Source organism: Alligator sinensis, unplaced genomic scaffold, assembly GCF_000455745.1.
Source record: "Alligator sinensis unplaced genomic scaffold, ASM45574v1 scaffold1203_1, whole genome shotgun sequence".
NCBI classification, from domain to species: Eukaryota; Metazoa; Chordata; order Crocodylia; family Alligatoridae; genus Alligator; species Alligator sinensis.
The window spans coordinates 69747-93166 of NW_005842727.1; the positions used below are offsets into that span (position 1 = coordinate 69747).

The following is a 23420-nucleotide window of genomic DNA, read 5'->3' on the forward strand; positions in this document are numbered from 1 at the left end:
CACCCCTGGAAAACAAGCAACCCCCCCCCCCCCCAAAAAATAAGCAATAAATGCAGGTGCTCACTATGCAGACTTCATACTAAGAGCTATCCCCTACTAAGTAAATTCCTTGTATGACCATTTATATTTCAGCTATTTTGTGCTGTCTGAAAGATGCACATTGACCCACATAAGGGGAAAGAAAACAAATGTTACTGTTTTTAATGCCCTTGGCATTTAAGCCTGGCAAGGAATCTGGAACCTAATTTCCAGGTGCAACCAAAATTGAAAGGGGTGCTGGGTAGGCTTCCCACCGCTGGACTGGACCATCAGATGAATCTCACTACGATCAGTTGCTTATGTTTGAAAGAAAAACAAAGAATTAGTCAGATCTCAACAGACAGTGTATTAAATGCTAAAGCCACAAACAGCCCCAGATACCAAATTGTATAGATGCTTCCTTGAGTGCAGACACACATAACCATTGAACCATTCTAAAATGTCATTGTTTGGGAACCAGTTCACAAACGTTGCAGAACAGGGTGTGGACACATGTAACAACCAAATTGTCCCCAAAAGTCACTGATTAGGAATCAGTTAACAGTCATGTGAGCTGCTGTAGCTCTAACACCAAGCAGGGATAGTGAACCTCCAGCCCACCTCGTCTCATGTTGGGTGAGTTGGTTGGGAGAGGGGAGCACTTGCAATCATGCTTTGGTGGCCCCGGGAGAGTGCGGGGAGGAGAGACCAGTGCCTGGGGGTGTTTTCATATTTCTGCTTTTCCTTTTCTCCTAAATATGATAAGTGCTTGGGTACCACATTTTGTTTTAAACATCACCCCAGGCCCTGGGGTAGGGGACATGATTAGGAGCTGCCATTGAGTAGGACGTAAGGGCAAGGTTCTTAGAAAAAAGGACTTCTTTATTGAATAAGCAGTATAATGGTGTTCATTGATAGAAACTGCCAACAAAAGGAGGGGAAGGCGGTAGTAGAGTTCTGGTTGTGTACCAGAACAATCAATGTCAGGACTGAGGGGAGTGCGGGAGAAGGGAGAGGGGAGGTTAGGAGCAATGCAACTTAGGATGTCTGGAGGACTTACTTCACCTATTGCTTGATGGAAATAAGATCTACCAGGGGCTTGTGGAAGTTTCTGTGATATTTTCAAAATTCTCACTCCAAATAATCTCAAATCAGAAAATTTCCAGGATGTCAATAGGATTGGAGTGATACTGTAGCTGTGATAGTCGGGGAGACCACGTTTATATTTTGGTGATAAATTTTAATGAACCAACTGTATAATTGGGAGAGATGTTAGCAGAGCTGGCCTTAGGGAAAATGGTTCCCCGGGTGAACTTGTATTTTGGTGCTCCCCACAGCACCCACCTCCCCAAAGTCAACAGTACTGCTGTAGGAAGAGGCAGGTGGTCAAGGGCAGAGGGCACAGTTCAGTGGGGAGGCACAGCCACCCACACTGCCTGGCCAGGCTCCTCCTGAGCCATGTAAGCAGTGGCTGGGGGCACCGGGGGGATAGAAGTGAGCTGGGCAGTGTGAGTGGCTCTGCCTCCTTGCTGGACTGTGCTCCACACCTCTGCCTCTGCCTGCAGCAGAGCTGCTGGCCACTGCTGTGTGTGTGGGGCACACCCCCTGACCACAGCAACCTGGATGGTCACCCATGTCGCCCACCCCTAAGACTGGCTCTGGATGTTAGATAAGTTTTCACAAAAGCTTGTATCTATTGAAGCATCTGAAATAGGCTGTCACCTATGAAAGTTTACACCTCTGAACAATTTAGTCTCTTAAGTATGCCCTGCCTTCAATCATCAAATAAAGACTATTCTTTACTATAAACTATTTTTGCAAAAAAATTTTACTAGCTCTTGGCAAAAGCTGTTACTTTCTCCTTGCTCCATGTTATCACCAATCTTTAAGACAGAATTAGCAGAAAATTACTAATTTACCCACTTTGCGCTAGCTCCTCTACTCTGTCAAATGAGTGGGGTAGAATGGCACCATGGCTCTACCTGTTCCTCACTGGGCGCACCTACATGAGCATTTAAGTGCAACTAAATTTAAGGCCCATTAAGCTAACGTGCATTAAGCAATTTTTGGCAGGTGTCTACACATGCAGAGACTTGGCACTAAAGTTAGTGCACTTTGCATTAAAGTTAGTACCAAGTCCCTGCAACCCTGCTGTGTAGACCTGTGCAAAGCGGCTAGTATTTGCTTCAGATTTGGATTTGGCCAATTCGGGGGACAGTGATTTGATTTGGTGATTCGAATCACTGTCCCAAATCAATTTGGCCAAATCTGATTCAGAGATTCGGGCTTTCGAATCAGTCAAGTCTCCGAAACAAACAAGCCCCATCCCCCGCCCACTCTGCCAGCCCCATCAATGGCTGCTCTGCCCAGCCCCAGTGCCCCGGCTCATTAAAAAAAAAAAGCCCCGCACTCACCATCTCCTACAAGGTAGGAAGCAATCCCTGCTGTACCCCACTACCCCGCACTGCATGAGGGACTCTGCATTAGCCCTCAGCCCCTGCCCACTCTCCCAGCCCCAGCATCTCTGCTCTTAAAAATAAATAAATAAATAAATACATAAATAAAATAAAAGACCCACACTCACTGGCTCATGCCAGGCGGGGAGGGCAATCCCCACTGCCCCCTACTGCCCCACGCTGCATGGGAGACTGCCACAAGCCCCCATCTTCTACCCACTCTCCCACCCCCAACATGGATGTCCCGCCCACTCTTCCATCCCACCGCCCCATGGCTGCCCCCCACAGCCCAGAATCTCAGCTCTTTAATAAAAAAAAAAAGCAGCCCCTGCACTCACTGCCAGGGAGGGTGGGAATCCCTGCTGCCTGCCACTTCCCTGTACTGTGTGTGGGGCTCTGCTATGAGCCCCCAGAGGCCCCAGCAGCTAGTGAGTGTGGGTTTGGGTTTTTTTTAAAGCACCTGGATCTGGGGCCAGGTGGGGCAGCTATCGATGGGGCTGAGAGAGCAGGCAGGAGATGGGGGCAGAGTCCTCCATGCGGCGCAGGACAGTGGGGATTGCTCCCCCACTTGGCAGCAGCCGGTGAGTGTAGGGCTTTTTTTTTTTAATTTTATTTTAAAGCACCAAGTCGCTCAGGCCAGGCAGGGCAGCCATGGGGGTGGAGGCTAAGGGAGGAGGCAGGGGATGGGGCCTGGGGGAGGGGTTCCCCCATGGTCCTCTCCCCCCTCCGGATTTGGAGAATCAGCACCAAATCAGGCAGAATCTCCTCTGAATCGAACCAGCACCCAAAGCTTTGCACAGCCCTACTGCCATGTGTTCCTAGTGGTTGGGCATACCCGACACTAAAGTTAGTGCCGTGTTGCATCTGCATGTGCATTAAAATGTGCTTTAACTAATTGTGCCTACATTTGATACCTGCATTTGTAGGTATCAAATTTAGGCACGATTAGCCAAATTTCACCATTTTTAATGTGCATTAAAGGCACACATGTGTAGACATGCACCCGTAACGCACATTAAATTAGTTTAATGTGTCTCATGTAGATGTGCCCACTCGTACTTTCCATCCTTTCCCATTGAAGAAATAAGCAGGTAAAGTAGCCCAAGGCTTGAGTAGCCTGAGAACGGGGATGTGAGGTGAGCTTTTATTCCTTTTGGTGGCAATACTAGTGTAGCTCTCAGGCTACCTCTACGTGTTACATGTATTACACAATTGCTTGGTTAATTGTGCAATTAATTTAGATAGGCTATCTGTGCAAATTAACTACAATGCTTTAAAAAGGTCTGATCAGCTATCAAATTATTGCTGGAAAATGTGCAATACCTTTACAGCTGGTTTCTATCCAGCTTTAATTTGCACATAAAGCTTGTGCCCCCACATCTGGAAGACCACAGCTACTATGGTCCCTGAGGGTATGTGGTGTCAGCTGAGGGGGCTCCCAGGTGTCTGAACTTGCTTCTTACTGGTACAGGGGCAACCCAGGATTGGGCTCCCTCTGCACTGGGAATAAGGCGTGGTGGGTTCTGATTTGCAATCCCACAAGCATGCCTCCTGCCATGTATGTATGGCAGAGCAGGAGGCATGATTGCGTGGGTTGCACATTAAGCTATCCCATTTATGCCTTTGAGGGCCCTTGACTAGGAAAGAGAGAGAAACATTCAGGTAATTCTAAAATGCACACTTTAGATCTGAAGATTATATTTGTATTTCAAATAGTAAGTGCTAGAATGACAATCTACTTATTTGATTTTCAAAGAATAAATATTCCTTTAAAAAATGCATACATTGTTCTGTGGAAAGTCTGCTCAACATGCTTTTATTTTCTTTTTAAAATCAAACTCTGACTTCCAATAAAGCACTATACCATTTATGAACTCAACCTTACAGATTTCAGAAAATTACTCTCTTCAATTTTTCTTTGACACCTTTTCATTTAATTAAAAATTACTACAAGCAAACTCCTATGTTGTTTCACTTGAGATTGTGTAGAATATGAGGACAAGAAGCATGGAATTAGAATGCTATTTACTTTCAATTTGCTAATAAATTATTATAAATGGTTCAATGATTCCCTGCAATTAAGGTTTTCTACTGCTTTTCATTATAAGAATGAACCTATTTTAAATTGTATAGTTTTTCCAAATTTAAATGGTTTAGACTGAAATTTTCCTTGATAAATGCCTGCCTAGGGCTGAAGTTTTTCTGGAGAGTCTCAAACATTCCTCAAAATGAAAGTAGGGATTTGCCCAATTTATATTAAATTATTGCAACCATTTTGCTGAGAAATTTTATCACCTCTGGGCTTTGAGACATTGACTTGAAATTTGACATATTCAGGATGTGCCTTCGCCATTCTACTTAAAAAAAAAAAATCACCCACATTTCACCAGATTATAAACCTGTGAAAAATCCTAAACCACACAGGCTCTGCACTAGCTAGTTAAAGCCTCTGGTTTCCAGGCAATGGGAAGAATGAGGTGAAAACTGCCTGACTCAAATGCACAACATGGTAAATGGGTGGAATGCAAAATGCACATCACATCAAAGGGAAAAGAGCAAGAGCAGGAAAACAAAGACAAAGAATAGAAGCAGAAGATGGGGACAGATGGAGGATACTGAAATTGTGAGTGGTGGTTTGCTCTTTTTAAACTGATATAAAATGCTAAACCAAAAGAATCCAGTCTCAGATTGAACACTCAGTATCAGTTCACATTTTTTACAATTTTGGATTTAATCTCAGGCCTTCAGTTCCTCATGTATAAAATGAGAATAATAAGTAACTGAAATCATCTCCTTAGTGCCTGTAAAGATCTATGGAGCTACAATGTGGCATCATGGAAAAGCCCCTCAGGAATGAATCTGCATTCAATAAAGGGTTTTGATGGTGTGCAGTAAATAATGCATAAGGATGTACACTGAATTCTGAAAATAAGAGAAAATACTGAATAGCAACCAATGCAGTGAATCCATCCTGGGAACTAAATGTGCCAGGAATCCTGTTGAAAAAAAAAAAAAAAAATCACATGATCATATAATTGAAGAATGTGTCATTATACATATGCACAAGGGAACAAAGTTAAGGTTGCAAGAGCATGGTAGTCTGCAATCACTCTGGGCCCAATATGCTGGAAACACAAGGGGCTATTTATTCAGTGACTGGTTCTAGTCCTCGGTACAGAACATAAAAGGGCTCCTGCAACACCTCCTCTTGGAATTCCTGGGCACATCTACACATGAAATTAATGTGAATGAAAAAACTATGGCACATATAGTGCCAGAGTTTATTGCGTTTGGGTACCAATTTTTCACATGCTTCTGGGACCATAGTATGTTGAGCTGAGTCAGAGCAGCCCCAGTTGACAGGAGGCCAAGGAGGTCATCCTGCCAGCCTGGTGCTGCTCTGACCCAGCTCAATGTGCTATGGAGGGGCCAGCTGGGGCAGGCAGGCAGCCCCTCACTGAAGCATCCTCATGCCTCAGCCAGCCTCATCAGCATCTACACATGCATTGCTGTGCACTAAAAGAATGCCACCTCAAAATAGTACTTGTATTTATAGGTACTAACATGTGGCAGAGTTCATTAGTTTCCTGCAGTCTAATAGGGCCACATGTGTAGACATTGAGACTTTACTGTGGAGCAAATTAGGCAGCTCTGCAGTAATTGTCTTGTGTAGATGTGTCCCCTATGCCTAAAACTAAGCCACTTATATATTCCAGGACCCTGAGACAACCTTAATTCTGGCATTTCCCAAAGTCTGAGTGCTTAACTTTGCAACCTTAACATTATTTTAACATAATAACTCTCTTCTACATTTATCTATTGCTGAGCTATCTAAGCAAGCCGTTGGAATAATAATGCAGCCTGTATACCTCTTTAACAATTGGAACACAATTTTCTCTCTCTACCCAAACTGGGAGTAAACTAAAAAAATATTTATATCTAAGAGTACCTACAGGGTTCCAAAAATACCCTACATTTTGCCTGTTGCTCTACAGGTTTTCACATCTCAATCATATATCTAATGCGGTGTCCTCTTATTACACATGATGATAATGTATGTCCTTTAGTGTAAAAATAGACCATTCCATAGCTTCTAGATTTCTCACTCTTTGCATAGCAGCTATGCTGTTCATCATCATTTCAGGTGCATTTGCTGGAAGGCCACTGTAAAACACCTTAGTGCAACATATGCTGCAAGGAAATTAGAATACTACTAAGTGAGGGAGTGGATTCAACACATCTATGCATGTGAATGTTACCTGTAAGATACATATGCCCTGGAGGAGAGATATAAATATCTGTTTATTAAGAGCCAGTTCTAATGACAGTCACATAAATCTTAAATCTCAATACTGTACAAACCTACCCACAATGTTAAACTGAGTGAGACAATGGGATTACTCAGTAGTGTACAAAACTGAGCAAAAGTGTATTGACAGATTCACAGAAGTTTAGGGGTGGAAGGGACCTTGTGAGATCTTTGGGTCCAGGCCACCTGCTCTTTATACGGCAGACTAAGTTTGATCCTCATGATCAAGACCCTGAATGGGCTTCACCTCGGCTATTTCGAGTGCTATCTTTCTATGACCACAAATAATTTTTGTAGTAGTTCTCACTGAAAAAAAGACACAAACAACTTGAACCTGAACAGGGTTATAATTTGACAAGGAATTCGGGTGGCAGGGGTTGGGGGGTTTTTTGTACAGGTGTTACAAGTTCAAAAGAGCCATAGTTAAGAAAATTATTTCAGTGGCAGAGAAGCTCAAGCAGAGGGAACAAATATTGCAAATATAACGTGACTGGTGCCTCCTGGGTCTATGGGGGGCACCCGGGGTTCCCCCATGGCTGATTGCCAAGCTGGGGAAGCATGGGGGGGAAAGGGCCCAGCATACTCCCCGACAGACCTGGAAGTGGATTGGAAATAGTTCTGGTGCACTTCTGGGTTCACTGCTAAGCACATGGGGGACCCTCTACACTCCGGTGGGATGCCCCAGCATCACAGTGTTCATGAGGCATGCTGGTATCTTGAGGTATGTAGAACATTTTTTAAAGCTGTATCTATGTCTGAATCACTGATTCTCTGAATCAGCATTGAATCTTCAGATCCAGATTTGGATTAATTGAATCAGGGAAAGTGATCTAAATCAACTAATCGAATCACTGTCCCTGATTCAAGCCGAATCTGAATCCGAATTGAATAGGGCCCACTTTGCACACCCCTAGTATTCAGTTTCTAAAAAGAAGCACACCACAGCTGAAAATAACCATTTCTACCAAGAGTAACATTCAGATGAATAGAACTAGGTAAAAACATGAAAAACAATGTCATCTGGTAACATCCAATAACATTACAAAATAGCTTTCGGTTTTTTTGGTGGTGGCCCAGTGTTGAACAACTTCCACTTTATGCAATATTGAAAAAGAATTTTGCCACCTTTGGAACAAAATGTGTATTCAGTTCACATTAGATTCCCTATTGCAACTACATTAAAACAGTGCAAAAAGAAAATGAAATGTCTTTCATTACACATAATCAATAAAGGCTGTGTGAATAACTACTTTTTCAGTTCAGTGACTGAACTAAATGAATGAAAGAAAAAAATATTTGATTTGGATTGAACTGAAATAAACTTTCATTTTTTTCTGCAAACAAGAAATTTAAAAAAATATTTTGGGATTGTCACGGCGGGGTCCTGTAGGAGGGCCGTGATCTCCTTAAGGCCCCCTCTCCGTGTCAAGTTGGCCCAAGGGCACCCTCTATTTCTCGCCCGCCACGTCTTTGATGATTTAAATCAGTTGGGAGGCTGCCTTACGCCCTCTAGGACACGTCTTTATGTTGACTCAGACCCTGTGGTTTCCCGGACTCCTCGTGGGTCTTGTTCTGCAAACGGGTGCTTCGGAGCACCCTAGCCTTATGAGCTATGCGTGGCTCCAACCACCCCGATACCACGCCCCAAGCCTCGCAGATGGAATCGACGTTGGTCTGTCTCTATTTCCGTACACTGCCACCCCCTCCTGGGGCTCTCCTCGCCCTCTCCCGGGGCCTTCTCTGCGCCGTCACCCTCTCCCGGGGCCTTCTCTGCGCCGTCACCCTCTCCTTCTCCCAGGGCCTCAACACGCCCGTACTGGGGCTTCTCTATAATGCCCTCTCCTAGGGCTCGCCACGCCCACGCTAGGGCTTCTTAAAATGCTGCCGCCTGTTTGGGGCTTGCCGTGCCCAACTCGGGCTTCTTAAAATGCTGCCCCCTGTCTGGGGCTCTCCGCACCCACACTTAGGCTTCTCAGCGTTGCCCCCTTCCTGGGGCTCTCTGCGCCCATACTTGGGCTTGTCAAAGTTGTGCTCCCCTCTCTGGGGCTCGCTACGCCCACGCTAGGGCTTCTCAAAAGTGCACACCCCTCTCTGGGACTCGCTGTGCCTACACCTGGGCTTCTAAAATGTGCTGCCCCCCTTCTCTGGCACTTGCTACGCCCGCACTGGGGCTTCTCAATAGTGCCCCACCTGGGGCTTGCTACGCCCGCACTGGGGCTTCTCAAAATACCCGCTCTCTGGGGCTGGGGTCCAAGCACCCCATAAGCTGCGCCCTTACTGGCACTGGGGTCCTCACACTCTGCTGTGAGGCCCCTTTGAGGATGCTGCGCCCTCACTGGCGCTGGGGTCCTCACATTCCGTTGTGAGTCCCCGATGCGTATATTGTGCCCGCTCTGGCGCTGGGGTCCTCACACTTCGTTGCGGGTCCCCAATGAGGCCTCCTCCAACCCCTTACAGCCTCACCCAAACCACCAGTTTAATAAACAACAAAATGTTACAGAAACTCGAGCCTCCTGGCTATAACATAATGTAAAGCCGCCTGGCTAAACCACATTGCACAAACGCCCCTAGAGCTGCCATCCATAACTCTGCTCAAGCAGTACCTGTGGGTCTCGCTGTTTCTCGCATCCCTACTCCAGGAGCTCCTGCCTCTCTGGCTGCTGGCAGGGAACTACCAGCCTCGCCTCAGCCCTGGGCTTTATGAGGGCCAGGCCCTGCCCCTTCTGGTCAGCTGACTGCCTGGTTGCCCCGGGCAACCCATAGCTGAGCTCGTTATTCCCTGCCAGGGCTCTCTCCCTGGCAGTTTCCCCTCTCTAGGAGCAGGGCACCTCAGTGCTCTGCGACAGGGATAAATAGAGAAGTTGGATCAACCTGAAACAAAATGTTTCATTTCTATTGTGGGCATTAGTAATCAAACTGAAGCTATAAAAATGAATAGCTAGACTTAGGCATTGTTTACAAATCCAAGGAGGAGAAGAGTGTGCTCAGGAAACTCACCCCTTTATGCTGATGACCCAGGGCTAAATACTTCCTCTATTTGAGGACTTGAATCCATGCCACCCAGGAAAGTGACTCAGTCACCATGCTCTCAAGGATTCTGGGGTGGGAAGTTCTTAGATATCTCTTGTTGATACCATTCTACTTTTTATAAAAGACTTAAATACTTACTATGCAAGAAAAAGATTGAAAATAATTCTGTAGACTGGTGGTTAGAGTGTTCATCTAGGACAGGGGTGTTCAACCCCTGACCCTTTGGTCAGATCTGTCCCATAGAGCTGTGTCATCCAGCCCACTGGGCTCCCCCAGAGGTATAAAAATTTGGTGGCAGGGAGCAATAACCATTCCCCCGCTGACAAATTTCCAGGCCTGGGAGAGCCCAGTGGGCCACACAGCGTAGTCCTCTATGCTAAAACAGGTCCATGTCACTTGAATGGCACAGGGCCCAGTCCAGGCATGTGTGCCCAAGGGCTGTTTTTAGCCTGAGTGGTCTAACCATGAGGCTACTAGATAAAAGTGGGTAGCCCTACCTCCCCATCCAGGTGAGTTTACCACATGGTTTGTGGGTGATCTAAATAACTTTTTGCTGCAAATAAATTATCCACCACATTTTTTCCACTGCAAATCATACTGCAAAGGAATATAGTATGAAAGGCTACAAAAGTCTAGTCTCCTAATATTGTTGACAACCACACTATGTAACATTTCTTAAAACAAGTTTGTCTCCTGCTACTGCTATTGGAAAGCTCTTTCACAATTTTACTTCTCTGGTGGTTAAAAACCTTCCTGTAATTTTCATTCTTAATATATTCATGGCTAATTTATACCCATATACCGTTTCACTTTTATACAACTTGTATGCCTATATTGGAACTGGGAAGGGTTACTGCAGAGCAAACAGGCATTCCTAAACTAGCTTTAATCTAGCTACCTCAGATACCAACAGCAATGAAGGCTCTACTGTGCCTAGGATAATAGGGCCCGTATGCCTAATTAAGACATCTAGGCTCCATCACCATACAAAATAATAGATGCTGCAATATTCTCTTTTAGCTAGATAGTTTAACTTATGATTGTATTCTCGTACATTATGCTTGGTAGTGGTCATTCATCCCAACTTGACATCTCTGCTGTGGGTACTCCTGCAGAGAAAGTTTGGATTTTATCCAAATGATGGGAAATTTTGCCCATTTAGATTATCTGAAGCTGATAAGCTTTCTACTGGAAAGTTCCCATCTGGCTAAAAATACTGCTACTGCATTTTTTTCAGGGATGTGACTTCTTTGCAAATGACCCTACACTACATTCCAGAACTAAAATTGTAAAACTTCTTCAAATTTATATCATGTATAATGTGAGCTATTGTTCTAAACATGTTATTCTTATATAGAACAGAGTTAAAATTGAACTTAGGGAACTAGTGGAAAATAAATAATGTCAACACTTTCTGAAAAGAAGAATGCATCTTTAATGGTAAATATAGAGAGATCCATGAAGTCCCTTATAAAAATGCTAAAATATTTGATAGTAAAGTTGTCTAGTAACAAAGATTCTCTATAATAATACTATGTATTCCATAACATTATGTCCATTACGAAAAGATACCATACTGCTAATAGTAACATGTTTTTTCTGTCCTCTCATACTTTATTTCTAAACCTATGCACATGATTTTTGCCAATTGACTTCTGTGTTATAAAGGGATGTGCTTAATGTTAAGCATGCATTTAGATCCTGTTTTGAATAAGAATGTTTTCCTGAATTGGGACCTAAGTTTGTGGTTTGATATGACTGTTTATCTTCCCCTTAAAGTGAAGATTAATGTCTTTCTTAATACAAAACTTTCTGTAATACAATTTATACAATATCTGTATAAAATGAAATTGAAAATATAAAGATTTCTACCACAATGCTGGTGACAAATTGCAATCTATGGCTGACAATGCAAAAATTGTTGAGCTATACAAATATTTCCATTCTGTATGTATAGAAGACAATTTATTTCAGTACAATGAGGCTGTGCAATGACAACAATAGGATATAGCATGGGTGGTTATGAAACAACCATTGTGTAAATATGTAAGAAAGCAGTAAAGAAGGAGAATAAATATAAATAAAGCGTACATGAGCACCTCTTTTTTCCTCATACAGTGAGACTTTCTGTCCTTTGTGTAACTTCCCCCACCAACCCTGCATCATATATTTTAATTGCATGTAAATTACAATTAGTACAAGTTGCCAACTTAAAAAAAAATAAAAGGACTGGATTATCAACTGATATAAGAAGACACAATTTCTTAGAAATCACTAGAGCAGTGGTTCTCAACCATTTTAGATTAAAGACACCCCTCATTTGACTCAAGTCAACCCTCAGAAAATGCCAGCTCTTTGCTTTCACTTGTTTTTTGTCTTGAAATTATGGAAATATAATAATGCAATTCTTCTGCTGTAAAGAACTCAGAAAGGCCAAAACTGGTTAGAATGTTTTTGACACTATATATTCCTATTTGAAATTCCTGAGCTTGTCTTCTGAATCACGTGAAGGTGATTGCACATCTAAAAGTGCTAATATTTCATTGCACCCTGGTTTAAAATCTTAGCACAAAAACTGTTCTGGTTCACATAATCTGTGGATCTGACCTCAAAATCTTAGACTCAGTTTAAAAGATTTTTCACAACCAATCTCTTCCTTTAAAAAGTCAAAGTAGACAATTTAAGAAAATAACTTACCAGAAGGGTCAAAGGCCACCTGGTTGCCAGGATGGGGTCCTGCATCTATAGATACCATTGGTGATACCTTCCGAACATCCCACAGCTTCATCACACCATAGGAGTCACAGGAAACAATAGTGTCACCCTGCCAAGTATTGAAAAATAAATTACTTTTAAAAAGCTTATGAAAGGAAGAGAATTCAGAGATGTTAAATTGTTATTTTATGAATACCAAAAAGCAACAATTTGATTAATGTGGCAACTGACCAGGTCAAAATGGGGAAATTATTGTGGTTTGGTTTATTAGAATTTCCTGTGTAACTCTATTGCTTTAACTTATTTTGGGGTAGTGCCAAAGTATGCTCCTATGTTGCGTATATCCAGTGGTGACTGTGTGGGGGAGGCAACAGAGCAGCTTCCAGATAAAAAAATTCCCTGTCCAAACTTGTAGTTGAAAATCTTGTTCTGCCATAGTTCAAAGTTACCAGGTCTAAGGACTATAGACCCTTAAAAGGCTAGGGAGTTGACAGCATGCTTGGAGAAAAAGATAAGCTCAGAGAGAGAGAGACTCTGCAGAAGACTCTATGAAGAATTAATCCCACACCAAGATCCCTTGCAGAAGATGGTAAATGCCTGATAAAGCAGACATGTGCTTTGTCCATTTTGTTGTTCTTGACATTTTTTTCCTGAAATGTTTCTGTTCTAAAGAAATAGTTTAAGATGTTGCTTGTCCACTTATAACCACTATGATTGCCAGATCTAACTTGCTCAGGAAACAAATTCTGGAAACATAGGTAAGATACAGGCTACTAAAGCATGTAAAAGGGAATTATGTTTATGTTAAATATATTTAAGGTTTATGCATTTAAAGTTCTGTCAAAACTTGGAGAGAACAATTGCCCCAAAAGTTACCCTATGTACCTCAGCTAGGAAAATGTAATTTTGGTGTGGAGTGGCTCAGGATCACAAGAGGCACTGATATGAAGGCAACTGGGGACATATGTTATGTTTGCACTTCATACCAGTGTGAACGAAGGGCAGACGCACAACATAAACCTCTACAGTGGTATAAGAGCCTTGAACCCAGGATAAAGTTGGAAAAATCTGTAGTGAAAATATAGTGGTATGAGTCAGGGGTTCTCAATCCTTGGGCCATGGCCCAGTGCTGGGCCACAGCGGGTCAGCTGCTGGACCAGAAGTGGCCACGAACTGGCAAACTGCAGCCCCACAGAGCTGGGTGGAGAGGCCACAGCTCCTTTTGGAGGGCCTGCAGTAGCACAGGGTTTGACCCACCCTGCCACCCAGAAGGTGGTGGTATCCTTACCTGCCTTTGGGATGGAAATTCCAGCCACAGTCGGCTGTGACTGCTGGGCCACAGTTTGCTGGGCTGCGGCCACTTCCAAGCCATGGTTTGCCGGGCCGCAGGATAAAAACTTTGGGAACCCATGGTATAGGTTACACAGTGGTGAGCATCACATGTCCACTTCTGTCTTACATATTCATAGATGTTAGGGTCAGAAGGGACCTCAGTAGGTTATTGAGTCCAAAACCCTGCCCTGGGCAGGAAACAGCCCTGGGGTCAGTCGACCCCAGCTAGGTGCTTGTCCAGTCTCCTCTTGAAGACCCCAAGGTAGGGGAGAGCACTGCTTCCCTTGGAAGCCCATTCCAGATTCTGGTAACCCTTACTGTGCAGAAGTTCTTTCTAATGTCCAACCTAAATCTTCTCTCTGTCAATCTGTGGCCATTGTTCCTAGTTACTCCAGGGGCTGTCCTAGTAAATAGAGCATCTCCTATTCCCTGCTGCCCTCCCCTGATGAATTTATAGGCAGCCACAAGGAAACCTCTCAGCTTTCTCTTGTGAAGGCTGAAGTTATCTAGGTCCCTCAGTCTCTCCTCATAGGGCCTTGCCTGCAGGCCTCTGACTATACGAGTGGCCCTCCTCTGAACCCTCTCAAGATCCTCCGCATCCCTCTTGAAGTGTGGCACCCAAAACTGGATGCAGTACTCCAACTGCAGCCTGACCAGTGCCGCATAGAGAGGAAGCATCACCTCCCTGGACCTGTTGGTCATGCATCTGCTAATGCATGATAAAGTGTGGTTAGCCTTGTTGATCAGGGGAGGGGAGTTCAAGATGAGTGGTTGCTCCTCAAGGGAGCAATCCTGGATGTGCAAGCGAAGTCTATCCCATCTCGGAGGAAAGGCAGCAAAAGGGCACAACAGCCCCCTTGGCTCTCCAGGGAACTAGCGGACCTCCTTCATCTTAAAAGGAAGACCTATAAAGGATGGAGGACTGGAACCACCACCAAGGAGGAATACTCTTCTGTAGTCCAGACCTGCAGAGAGCAAACCAGGAGGGCCAAGGCTGCGATGGAACTCCAGCTAGCTACAAATATCATGGACAATAAAAAGTCCTTTTTTAGATATGTGGGGAGCCAGAGAAAAAGCAAGGGCAACATTGGACCCCTGCTAAACCAGATGGGACAACTGACAAACGATGCCCATGAAAAAGCAAACTTGCTTAATGGGTACTTTGCATCAGTTTTTCACCAATCCCATGGGATTCCTCTGCCCACTGTGGGTCAGGGAGGCCCGGGTGAGGGAGATTTCTTACCCTCCATCGAAGATGACCTCCTGAAAGAACACCTTGACAGGCTGGATACCTTCAAGTCAGCTGGCCCTGATGGTTTACATCCAAGGGTACTCAAGGAGCTGGCAAGCATCATAGCTCAGCCCCTGGCATGGATCTTTAAGAACTCCTGGTGCTCTGGTGAAGTGCCCAATGATTGGAAGAAGGCCAACGTGGTGCCTATCTTCAAGAAAGGGAGGAAAGTACATCTGGCAAACTATAGGCCCATCAGTCTGACCTCTATCCTAGGAAAGGTCTAGGAAAAGATGGGGATGGAGGAAGCCTCATTTTATCCTGGGTAAGATATGAAACTGCACCCTGCTGGGCAAGGTGGGGTCTAGTGGGGCTCCCTGTGGCAAGGGAGCCCCTAAGAAATGCCAGGCCAATCTCCTTCCTGGTTAAAGGTAAGTGTGGGTTGCCTTATAACCTCAGCCCCCACATCCCTGGTGGGTTTAACTGGTACAGCGGGAACCCAGGCTCATGGGAGTCCTGAGGCAGCACCCAGGTTGGCAGAGGGACCTGGAGCAGCATCCAGGCTCTTTGTGAGCCCTGTGGCTGCAAGAACCCTGAGAGGGGTCAGGCATGTCTATGGCCACCTGAGCCTCACAGGGTGTAATACCCCAGGTCAGAGGGCCAGGCTATGGCCACCTGAGCTAGATGGGGTAGCAGATCCCAATGAACCCCAGTGAGGAGGTGGTGTTTGAGCCCCTGTGAAGGGATGGTGTGGGGAGCCACAGTGAGGGGGCTGAGGGCTTGGAGCCCAGTATGTGTTTGTTTGTCTGTTTGTGTATATGTGTTATGAAAGACTTAGTGCAAACCACTGGTGGATGCCATCTGTGAGGCTTGGGCTGCAGTGTAGAGGTGGAACGGAGCTGTGGATATCTCCCCTAAACATCGGGCTTCAAAACGGGCACCCTCCCACCTGATTAACATCCCAAGACTATTACATCAAGGCGGCAGAAGAGTGAGGTGGGCGGCTGGCCCATAGACAAGAGGCAGGTCAGTGCTTGCACCACGTGTGAAAGCTTGCCCCATACCAGCAAAGAAAGAATTAAAAACTCATCATATAGACAGCAGAAATATTCTCATTACCCTTTACATACCTTGTCAATAAAGTTGGTGTGTAAAGTATCAGTAGCACTGAGGATAAATTCAGAGCAACTCAAACAATTTCAGTGTGTTGCCCCCTGATATATATTGGAGTGTGAGACCACATTGTATCATGTTGACTTCAGCTTACTACAGCTTTCAAATGGGTCAGATGCTATGCCAGAACTTTGACAATATACCTTTAATTTTCTTTTCTTTTCTGGAGATAATTTATGCAAGAAAAATTGTAGGGTCATCAAGCAAATAAAGGCATTTAGACTTTAAGACATCTATTGCCTTCCACACGAGAAGGTAATGACTTGCAATCCAATATTACGGTATAAGTATAATGAAATGTTTAGGTTCATTTGAAAGAGACCTAATATTTCAGAACTTGTTTCTGACTTGTTACAGGTATAAAGGAATGCTGGGAGCAAAATAATTAAAAAGAGACAACGTTTAGTCATTGTTCACATTTTTCAAGGTACAATTAGGGGCCATGTTTCCCAAATTTCCAAGTACATGTATTTTCAGTCAGAGCTGCAGGTAAGTTAATTTGCCACTTTTACAGAAGAACCTGAGCATTTCAAGGGTTGGGCACTTTGAAAAAGTCTAGCCCTACATTATACATAAATTGTAAACATATTTTATATATAGTATGAAAATGTATTACAGAACTACCAGCATGTGTAGTATTCAGGAAATAAAATTATAAAATATATTCTAATGCTAATGTTTATATATAACAACAGCATTCAAATGTTCAACTAGGTTGATGTTTTAGTGTGCTATGCACTGCACAAACAGAGTAAATGACAGTTCCGGCTTACAAATGCTTTTAGTGATTTTTGACTGCACCATAAGTTCTAGAAAGGAAAAAGGAACTACAGTGCTGTTTATAATGAGGGTAAATTATTAATTTTATTTTGGCAGTTGATTACTCCCTCTATGAGACAGTTTATATGCATTGACATGTGCATTTTCATGAAGCAAAGCCTCTCCCCATTTCATACCCCTGCTATCCCATGTTCTGTCCTCTTTAGTAGAGTTTTCTTGTCACTACCCTGCAGCTACTGATGATGAGGATAGCTCCTTCCCTCTTATCTCCATCAGGTGTGCACTTAAAACATATGTCTTCATTCTTTTATGATGGGCATGTAAGATAGCCTACAATCAAGCCCTTAGCTTGTACTTGGTTCAAGTATATCTGATCTACACAACCCCAGCTTTTCATTCTAATTCAGGAAGTGACTTATGGCTGTTTCAATCTGGATAGCTTCAAACATGTTCTATAAAGATCATTATTAATATTTCATGTTTGTACTGCAGTAACATATAAGAATCTCAGTTACATACTGGGACCATGTTGTGCCAGGCACTGTACACACAAAGAACAAAAAGATGGTCCCTGCCCCAAAGAGTTTAAAATCCAAATATAATAATCACATTACTTTGATTGCTGAAAAGAGATGCTTCACTGATCTCTGCACACAAAAAATTATGAATATATAACAAAATCATTATTGGCAATCCCTCACAGTAGAGGATGATTGTCTTCCATGATTGCCTTATCTGTGAGTCTGAAGATGGCTGACAAGGTCAATCTGGGACTGACAGATTCTATTGCAACTCAGGCATGTGCTTCTATGTGGGGTGGGAGGTTCTGGATTCTTGGTTCAGTCCATGACACTGTTTCTGTCGCTCCTGCTTTTCTGTCTCTTGTTGTCATGAAGTTTCAAAGTACTGAGACTCTTGCAGGCTCTTTATCCATTTGGGGTGGTCATGGGTGATAATCACCCATTAATTGATGCTCCCAGGTCCCCTGTCAGCCTTCTTTTCCTCAGATTGAAGAGTCCCAGATCCCTCACCCTTTCCTCATATGGCTTGCCTTTTAAGACTATGATCATATGGATATCTCTTCTTTGGACTCTCATAAGCCCGTCCACATCCTTGTTAAAGTGTGGTGCCCAGAACTGGATGCAGTACTTCAGCTGTGGTCTCACCAGTGCTGAGTAGAGTGGAAGAATCACCTCCCTGACTTTTCTGGAGATGCATCGATTGATACATGCCAAAGTATTATTTGCCCTGCTGGCTATAGCATCACACTGCTGGCTCATGTTCATACTGTGGTCTATTATTACCAACAGGTCTCTCTCATTCATGGTGCTAGTCAGTTTGGTGCAGTCAAGCCTATAAGTGTGTTGGGGGCTGCTTGCCCCGAGGTGCAGCACTTTACATTTCTTAATGTTGAACTTCATCAGGTTCCGATCAGCCCAGCTTGTTAGTCTGTCTAGGTCCGCCTGTATCTGTAGCCTATCTTCAAGCATGACGATGTTTCCCCATAACTTGGTGTCATCCATGAACTTGGCCAGAGAGCTCTTCACCCCCACATCTAAATTGTTAATAAAGATGTTGAAAAGTACTGGACCAAGCACCAACCCCTGCAGGACACCGCTGCCTACTTCTCACCAGGATGACACAGATCTGTTCACTACGACTCTCTGGGTCCTACCCTGCAGCCAGTTTCTCACCCACCTGACCATCTCAGAGTTAATCCCAAAATTCTCCAATTTTTCATGAGGATATTGTGGGATACGAGATCAAAAGCCTTGGAAGTCTAGGTATACTATGTCAGCCTGCTCTCTCGTATCCAGGTGGCAAGTTACCTGGCCATAGAAGGAGATGAGGTCTGTAAGGCAAGACCTGCCTGTGACGAAGCCATGCTGGCTGTCATTCAGAATCTTACCTTCTGCAAGCTTATCACAGATAGACTACTTGATGAACTTTTATAGGATTTTCCCTACGATGGAAGTTAAGCTGACTGGCCTATAGTTACTTGGGTCCTCTCTCCTGCCCTTCTTGTGGATGGGCACAACATTGGCTCTCTTCCAGTCCTCAGGGACTTCTCCAGAGTGCGATGAGTTATGGAAGAGTTTCGCCAGGGGTTCCGCAATGACTTTGGCCAGCTCCTTCAGCACTCTTGGATGAAGATCATCCTGTCCCACTGACTTGTATGAGTCTAATTTTTTAATGGGTCATACATCAATTATATGGCAATAGTAGAAAAGTGATTATTCCTACCGTGCTCGTCTTGTACTCTACCTGGCGTTGTTTTCCCGTTGGTCTGGTGAAAGACCAACGCAAGGTAGTCATTCAGAAGTTCAGCTTTCTCCCGGGTGTTGGTAACCAGCACTCCTGAGTTGTTGAGCAATGGCCCATACTCCCATTTGTTTTCCTCCTGTTCCCTATGATTGAGCTCTATGATCTAGTTCCACATGTATCATCCCTGTATAGTAGAGTAGGGAGTATGACTACTTGATAAACCAGAAGCTTGGTTTCTAATTGGATGTCATAATCTCTGAACACCTGTTTCCTCAGATGTCCAAAGGCTGTACTTATACATTTGAGGCAATGTTGGATTTCTTCTGCAGTGTCAGCCTTCTGCGAGAGAGAGTTCCAAAGGTATGGGAAATACTTAACATTCTCCAGAGTCTCACTGTAAATATAAATTGCCAGAGCTGTGGACTGCTCATTAAGAGCTTGTTGATGGAGGACCTTAGTCTTCTGAATGTTAAGCATTATTCCCATTTTCTTGTATACCTTGATCAAGATGTTGACAATTGCCTGAAGATTTGCTTCTGAGTGAGCACACACTACAGGTTCATCAACATTGTGGAGTTGATGATTAATGTCAGAATAGTTTTGGTTTTGGCCTGGAGTCAGTTGAGATTAAACAGTTTATTGTCCATTTGGTAGTTTAGCTCCACTCTGATAGCAAGCTTGATGGTGATCAGATCTAGCATCACAGAAAGCAATACCAAAAGATGCAATCTTGCTTAACTCCAGTCTTAACCACAAAGGGATCTGCGATAGATCTGATACTGGGAACCATCATTCAGATACCATAATGGAGCAGGCTAAGAATGATGATGAATTTTGGTGGGCATTCATTTCTCAGAAGGATTGTCCACAGCACTTCTCAGTTGACAGTGTTAAAGCCTTTCATGAGGTCAAAGAAGGCCATATAAATAGGTTTATGTTGTTCCCAGTATTTTTCCTGCAGCTGGTGAGCTGTGAAGATCATAAGAGTTGTGCATCTTGATGCCCCAAACCCACACTATGATTCCAGGAGGAGCTTTTCAGCAAAAGGAAGGAGCCAGTTCAGGAGGATTCTCACAAAGATCTTCCCTGTGATGTACAGCAAGGTGATCCTTCTGTAATTCCACAGTTTGACTTATATCCTTTCTTGAATATTGTCATGATCAAGACATCTCTGAAGTCATCTGGGATTTTCTTATCATTCCAGATCCTTAAGATGAAGGCATGGAGCTGTGATGTAAGCTCCTCTTTCCTTGCTTGAAGATTTCAGCAGGGATTCCATCTGTTCCAGAGGCCTTGTTGTTCTTCATCTGCTTGATGGCTTTCCTCACCTCAACAAGGGTTGGAGGTATTCTAACTAGGTGCTATGGGATGGAATTGGGAATACTCTCAGCAACAACAGAGTCTTGATTGAGAAAGTCTTCAAAATGGTCCTTCCAATGGGCATTCATGACTCCCCTTTCCTTAATCAGGTCTGCTCCATCGTTAGGTCTCAAGGGGGTTGGTCCCTGAGTGCTTGGAATGTAGATAACTTCAGTGGCACTAAAGAAACCACTCGTGTATGTCAGTGAGATGTTGCATCTCCTTCACCTTGTCTTCCCACCATCTGTTCTTTATATTGCAGGTTCTTCTTTAGACCTCAGCCTTGACTTGTTGGAGATTCAATTTCTCTTGCTTGGAGTTGGTGTCACTTTGCCAAACACAAAAGGCCTCATGCTTGCAGTTGATTAACTCTTGGATCTCCCAGTCATTCTCATCAAAACCAGTCTTGGTGTTTCTAGGTAGAGAATCCAAGTGTCCCTTGACAGGCACTGATGATGGTGGACTTGAAGGAACCCCATGCACTGCTAACATCTTCCCATTGTTGTTGATTGGAATTTGCCAGTTTTTTGTTGAGGCATAGGTGGAAGAGATCTCATTTGATTGGATCCTTGAGTCCTTCAATGCTGGTTCTGCTGCAGCTGTCATTTGGAACCAATCTGAGTGACATAATCAAGTGAATGAATCAGTGATCAGGTGAGCAGTCATCAGTTTCTAGCATAGCTCAAGTGTTGTAGACATCTTTGTGGTCCTAGGCACAAATGATAACATAGTCAATCAAGTGCCAATGCTTAGATCATGTGTATTGCCATGATGTCTTGTACCTGTTTTTGTGGCAGAACAGAATGTTGGTAATGGTGAGTCCACGTTCCACAAATTTGGTCAAGAGGAGGATGCTGTGGGAGTTAACTTTTCCCGCTCCTTCCTTGCCAGTGGTTTCATTCCAGTCCCTTCCAACTTTGGCATTTAAAATCACTGAGCAGAATAAGCCTGTCTCCTTTTTTAATGTAAGAAAAGACTTAGTTAAAGTTGGCATATAATTCCTCCATGGTTTTGTTGGCAGTGTCAAGAGTCAGGGCATATGTGCTGATGGCAGTGGCATATTGCCTCCCTGACAATTTGGCATGGAGAGTCATGAGGCATTCATTTATTGTTATAGAGAACTCACTGAGTTGGTTTATGTGTTCATTCTTAATGGCAAAGCCAACTCCCTAGAGTCAGTGTCCCCTTCTGGTTTACTCTTCCATAAAAGGGTACAGCCACCTCCATGTTCTTTGAGCTGCCCATCACCCACTTACTGGGTCTTGATCACTGCAACAATGTCAATGTTGTGTTGCCTGAATTTTTGAGCCATGATTGCAGTGCAGTGCTTTGGGCATTCACTGTCAGGATTGTCCATGAGGGTCCTGATGTTCCAAGCCCCAAAACTGACTGTGTGTCTGTTGATTTTGACTATAGTAAAGGTGATCCCACTGGACACAGTTATCCAGTCAGGAAAAAGATAGGCAGACTATGTTTAGAGCATCTTTCCTAGCCCCCTCTCCATGTCAGGTAAGAAGAGAAGATCCTAAAGAGGGTTGCTCAGTCACAGTTACAGTTACTGTATTGCAATCCTGACTCATTCTTGTAACTGCCACCTTCAAACCAGTTCATGACTAGGAGCTTCCAGACTTCACAGTCCTGCTCCTGTCATCACTAGCTGGTCATCAAAGGCCTTGAAAAATGTGCTAAAGTTGTTTTCATGAAAGATGCCTGTGCGTGATTTCTTTTATTGTGAAGAAACTGCTGCACATCAGCTTCTACATGGTTCTTGATAGAACAAAACCTTGATACCATGGCAAGGAGGCCAAGATAATTGGATTCTGCTGTAGCCTTTGTCCACCTTTGCAGCCATTGAGATCCTAACATCTTTTTCTGTCTGCTCCACCATTGAGGACTTGTAGACCTGTGTCTGGGGGCTAGACTGGATTATTATAGTGGCAACCCATACTTGCCATGTCACAGTACTTTCAGAAGATATATGTTGGCTTTTCAGAAGGGAGAACATTGCCATTTGCTGTCCCCAACACATCCTGGTGGTGCTGCCACTGCCTGGTCCTTGACTGCTTATTCACTATTTATTCTTGCTTATTTCACAGCTACCTTCCCTGAAGGTCATTCCACTATTGGTGGAAGCACTGGGTAGTAACACAACTCTGCCACCAGAGCTGTAGAACAAAAAAAAGATGTATAAAACAAAATGTTTATAAAACAAAATAGTGATATACAATACAACATTTTACCTGAAAATGAAATAGATCTTCTCATATAATGTCAGGAATACAGGCATAACCTGACTATGTTTATTAATATATTAATTAATATTGATACCTAAACAAATGGTAGGCTGAGTTTCATTGAAATGTTGTTAATGAGCTGACTATTGCATTTCATTTTTACATTAGCACAATGTCATCTCTATTATATGCATTTCCTGAGTTGAAGATATGAGACGACTTTTCAGTACATACGAATAAACTATTCTTGAAGAAGAAGAATGGATTTGTGAAGTTAAATTCCATTCAAAGGAAAAAAGTAGTAAGACACTAAATGGCATGTTAAACTAATACATTCTTCCTCTGGCAATGAGCCTTTCTCAAGAGCTTGAAAGTGGAATCTCATTTAATTCTCATGTGCAGTTTCTGCATTTTTATCCCTTGTATTGTTATTATTTTAGCTAGTCAGGGATGAGTCCTTTGCCTTGGTCTCAGTTTTCTTCTTTGGATGTAACTTCCCACGTTTCAAAGTCTTTTTA

At 43.6% G+C, this 23420-nt stretch overlaps 1 protein-coding gene across 1 annotated transcript in view; it reads right to left on the minus strand.

Moving 5' to 3' along the window:
• Positions 1 to 5077: 5077 nt before the first annotated feature.
• The window catches only part of LOC102373348 (sperm-associated antigen 16 protein), a 723196-nt gene continuing 704853 nt past the window's right edge, over positions 5078 to 23420 (minus strand). Inside the window, exons 11-12 of the mRNA XM_006034344.3 lie at positions 12511 to 12637; positions 5078 to 5470 (exon numbers count right to left, since the gene is read on the minus strand). Of these exons, the coding sequence (XP_006034406.3) occupies positions 5340 to 5470; positions 12511 to 12637 (258 nt within the window). The 3' untranslated portion in view covers positions 5078 to 5339. The remainder of the gene's footprint in view (positions 5471 to 12510; positions 12638 to 23420) is intronic.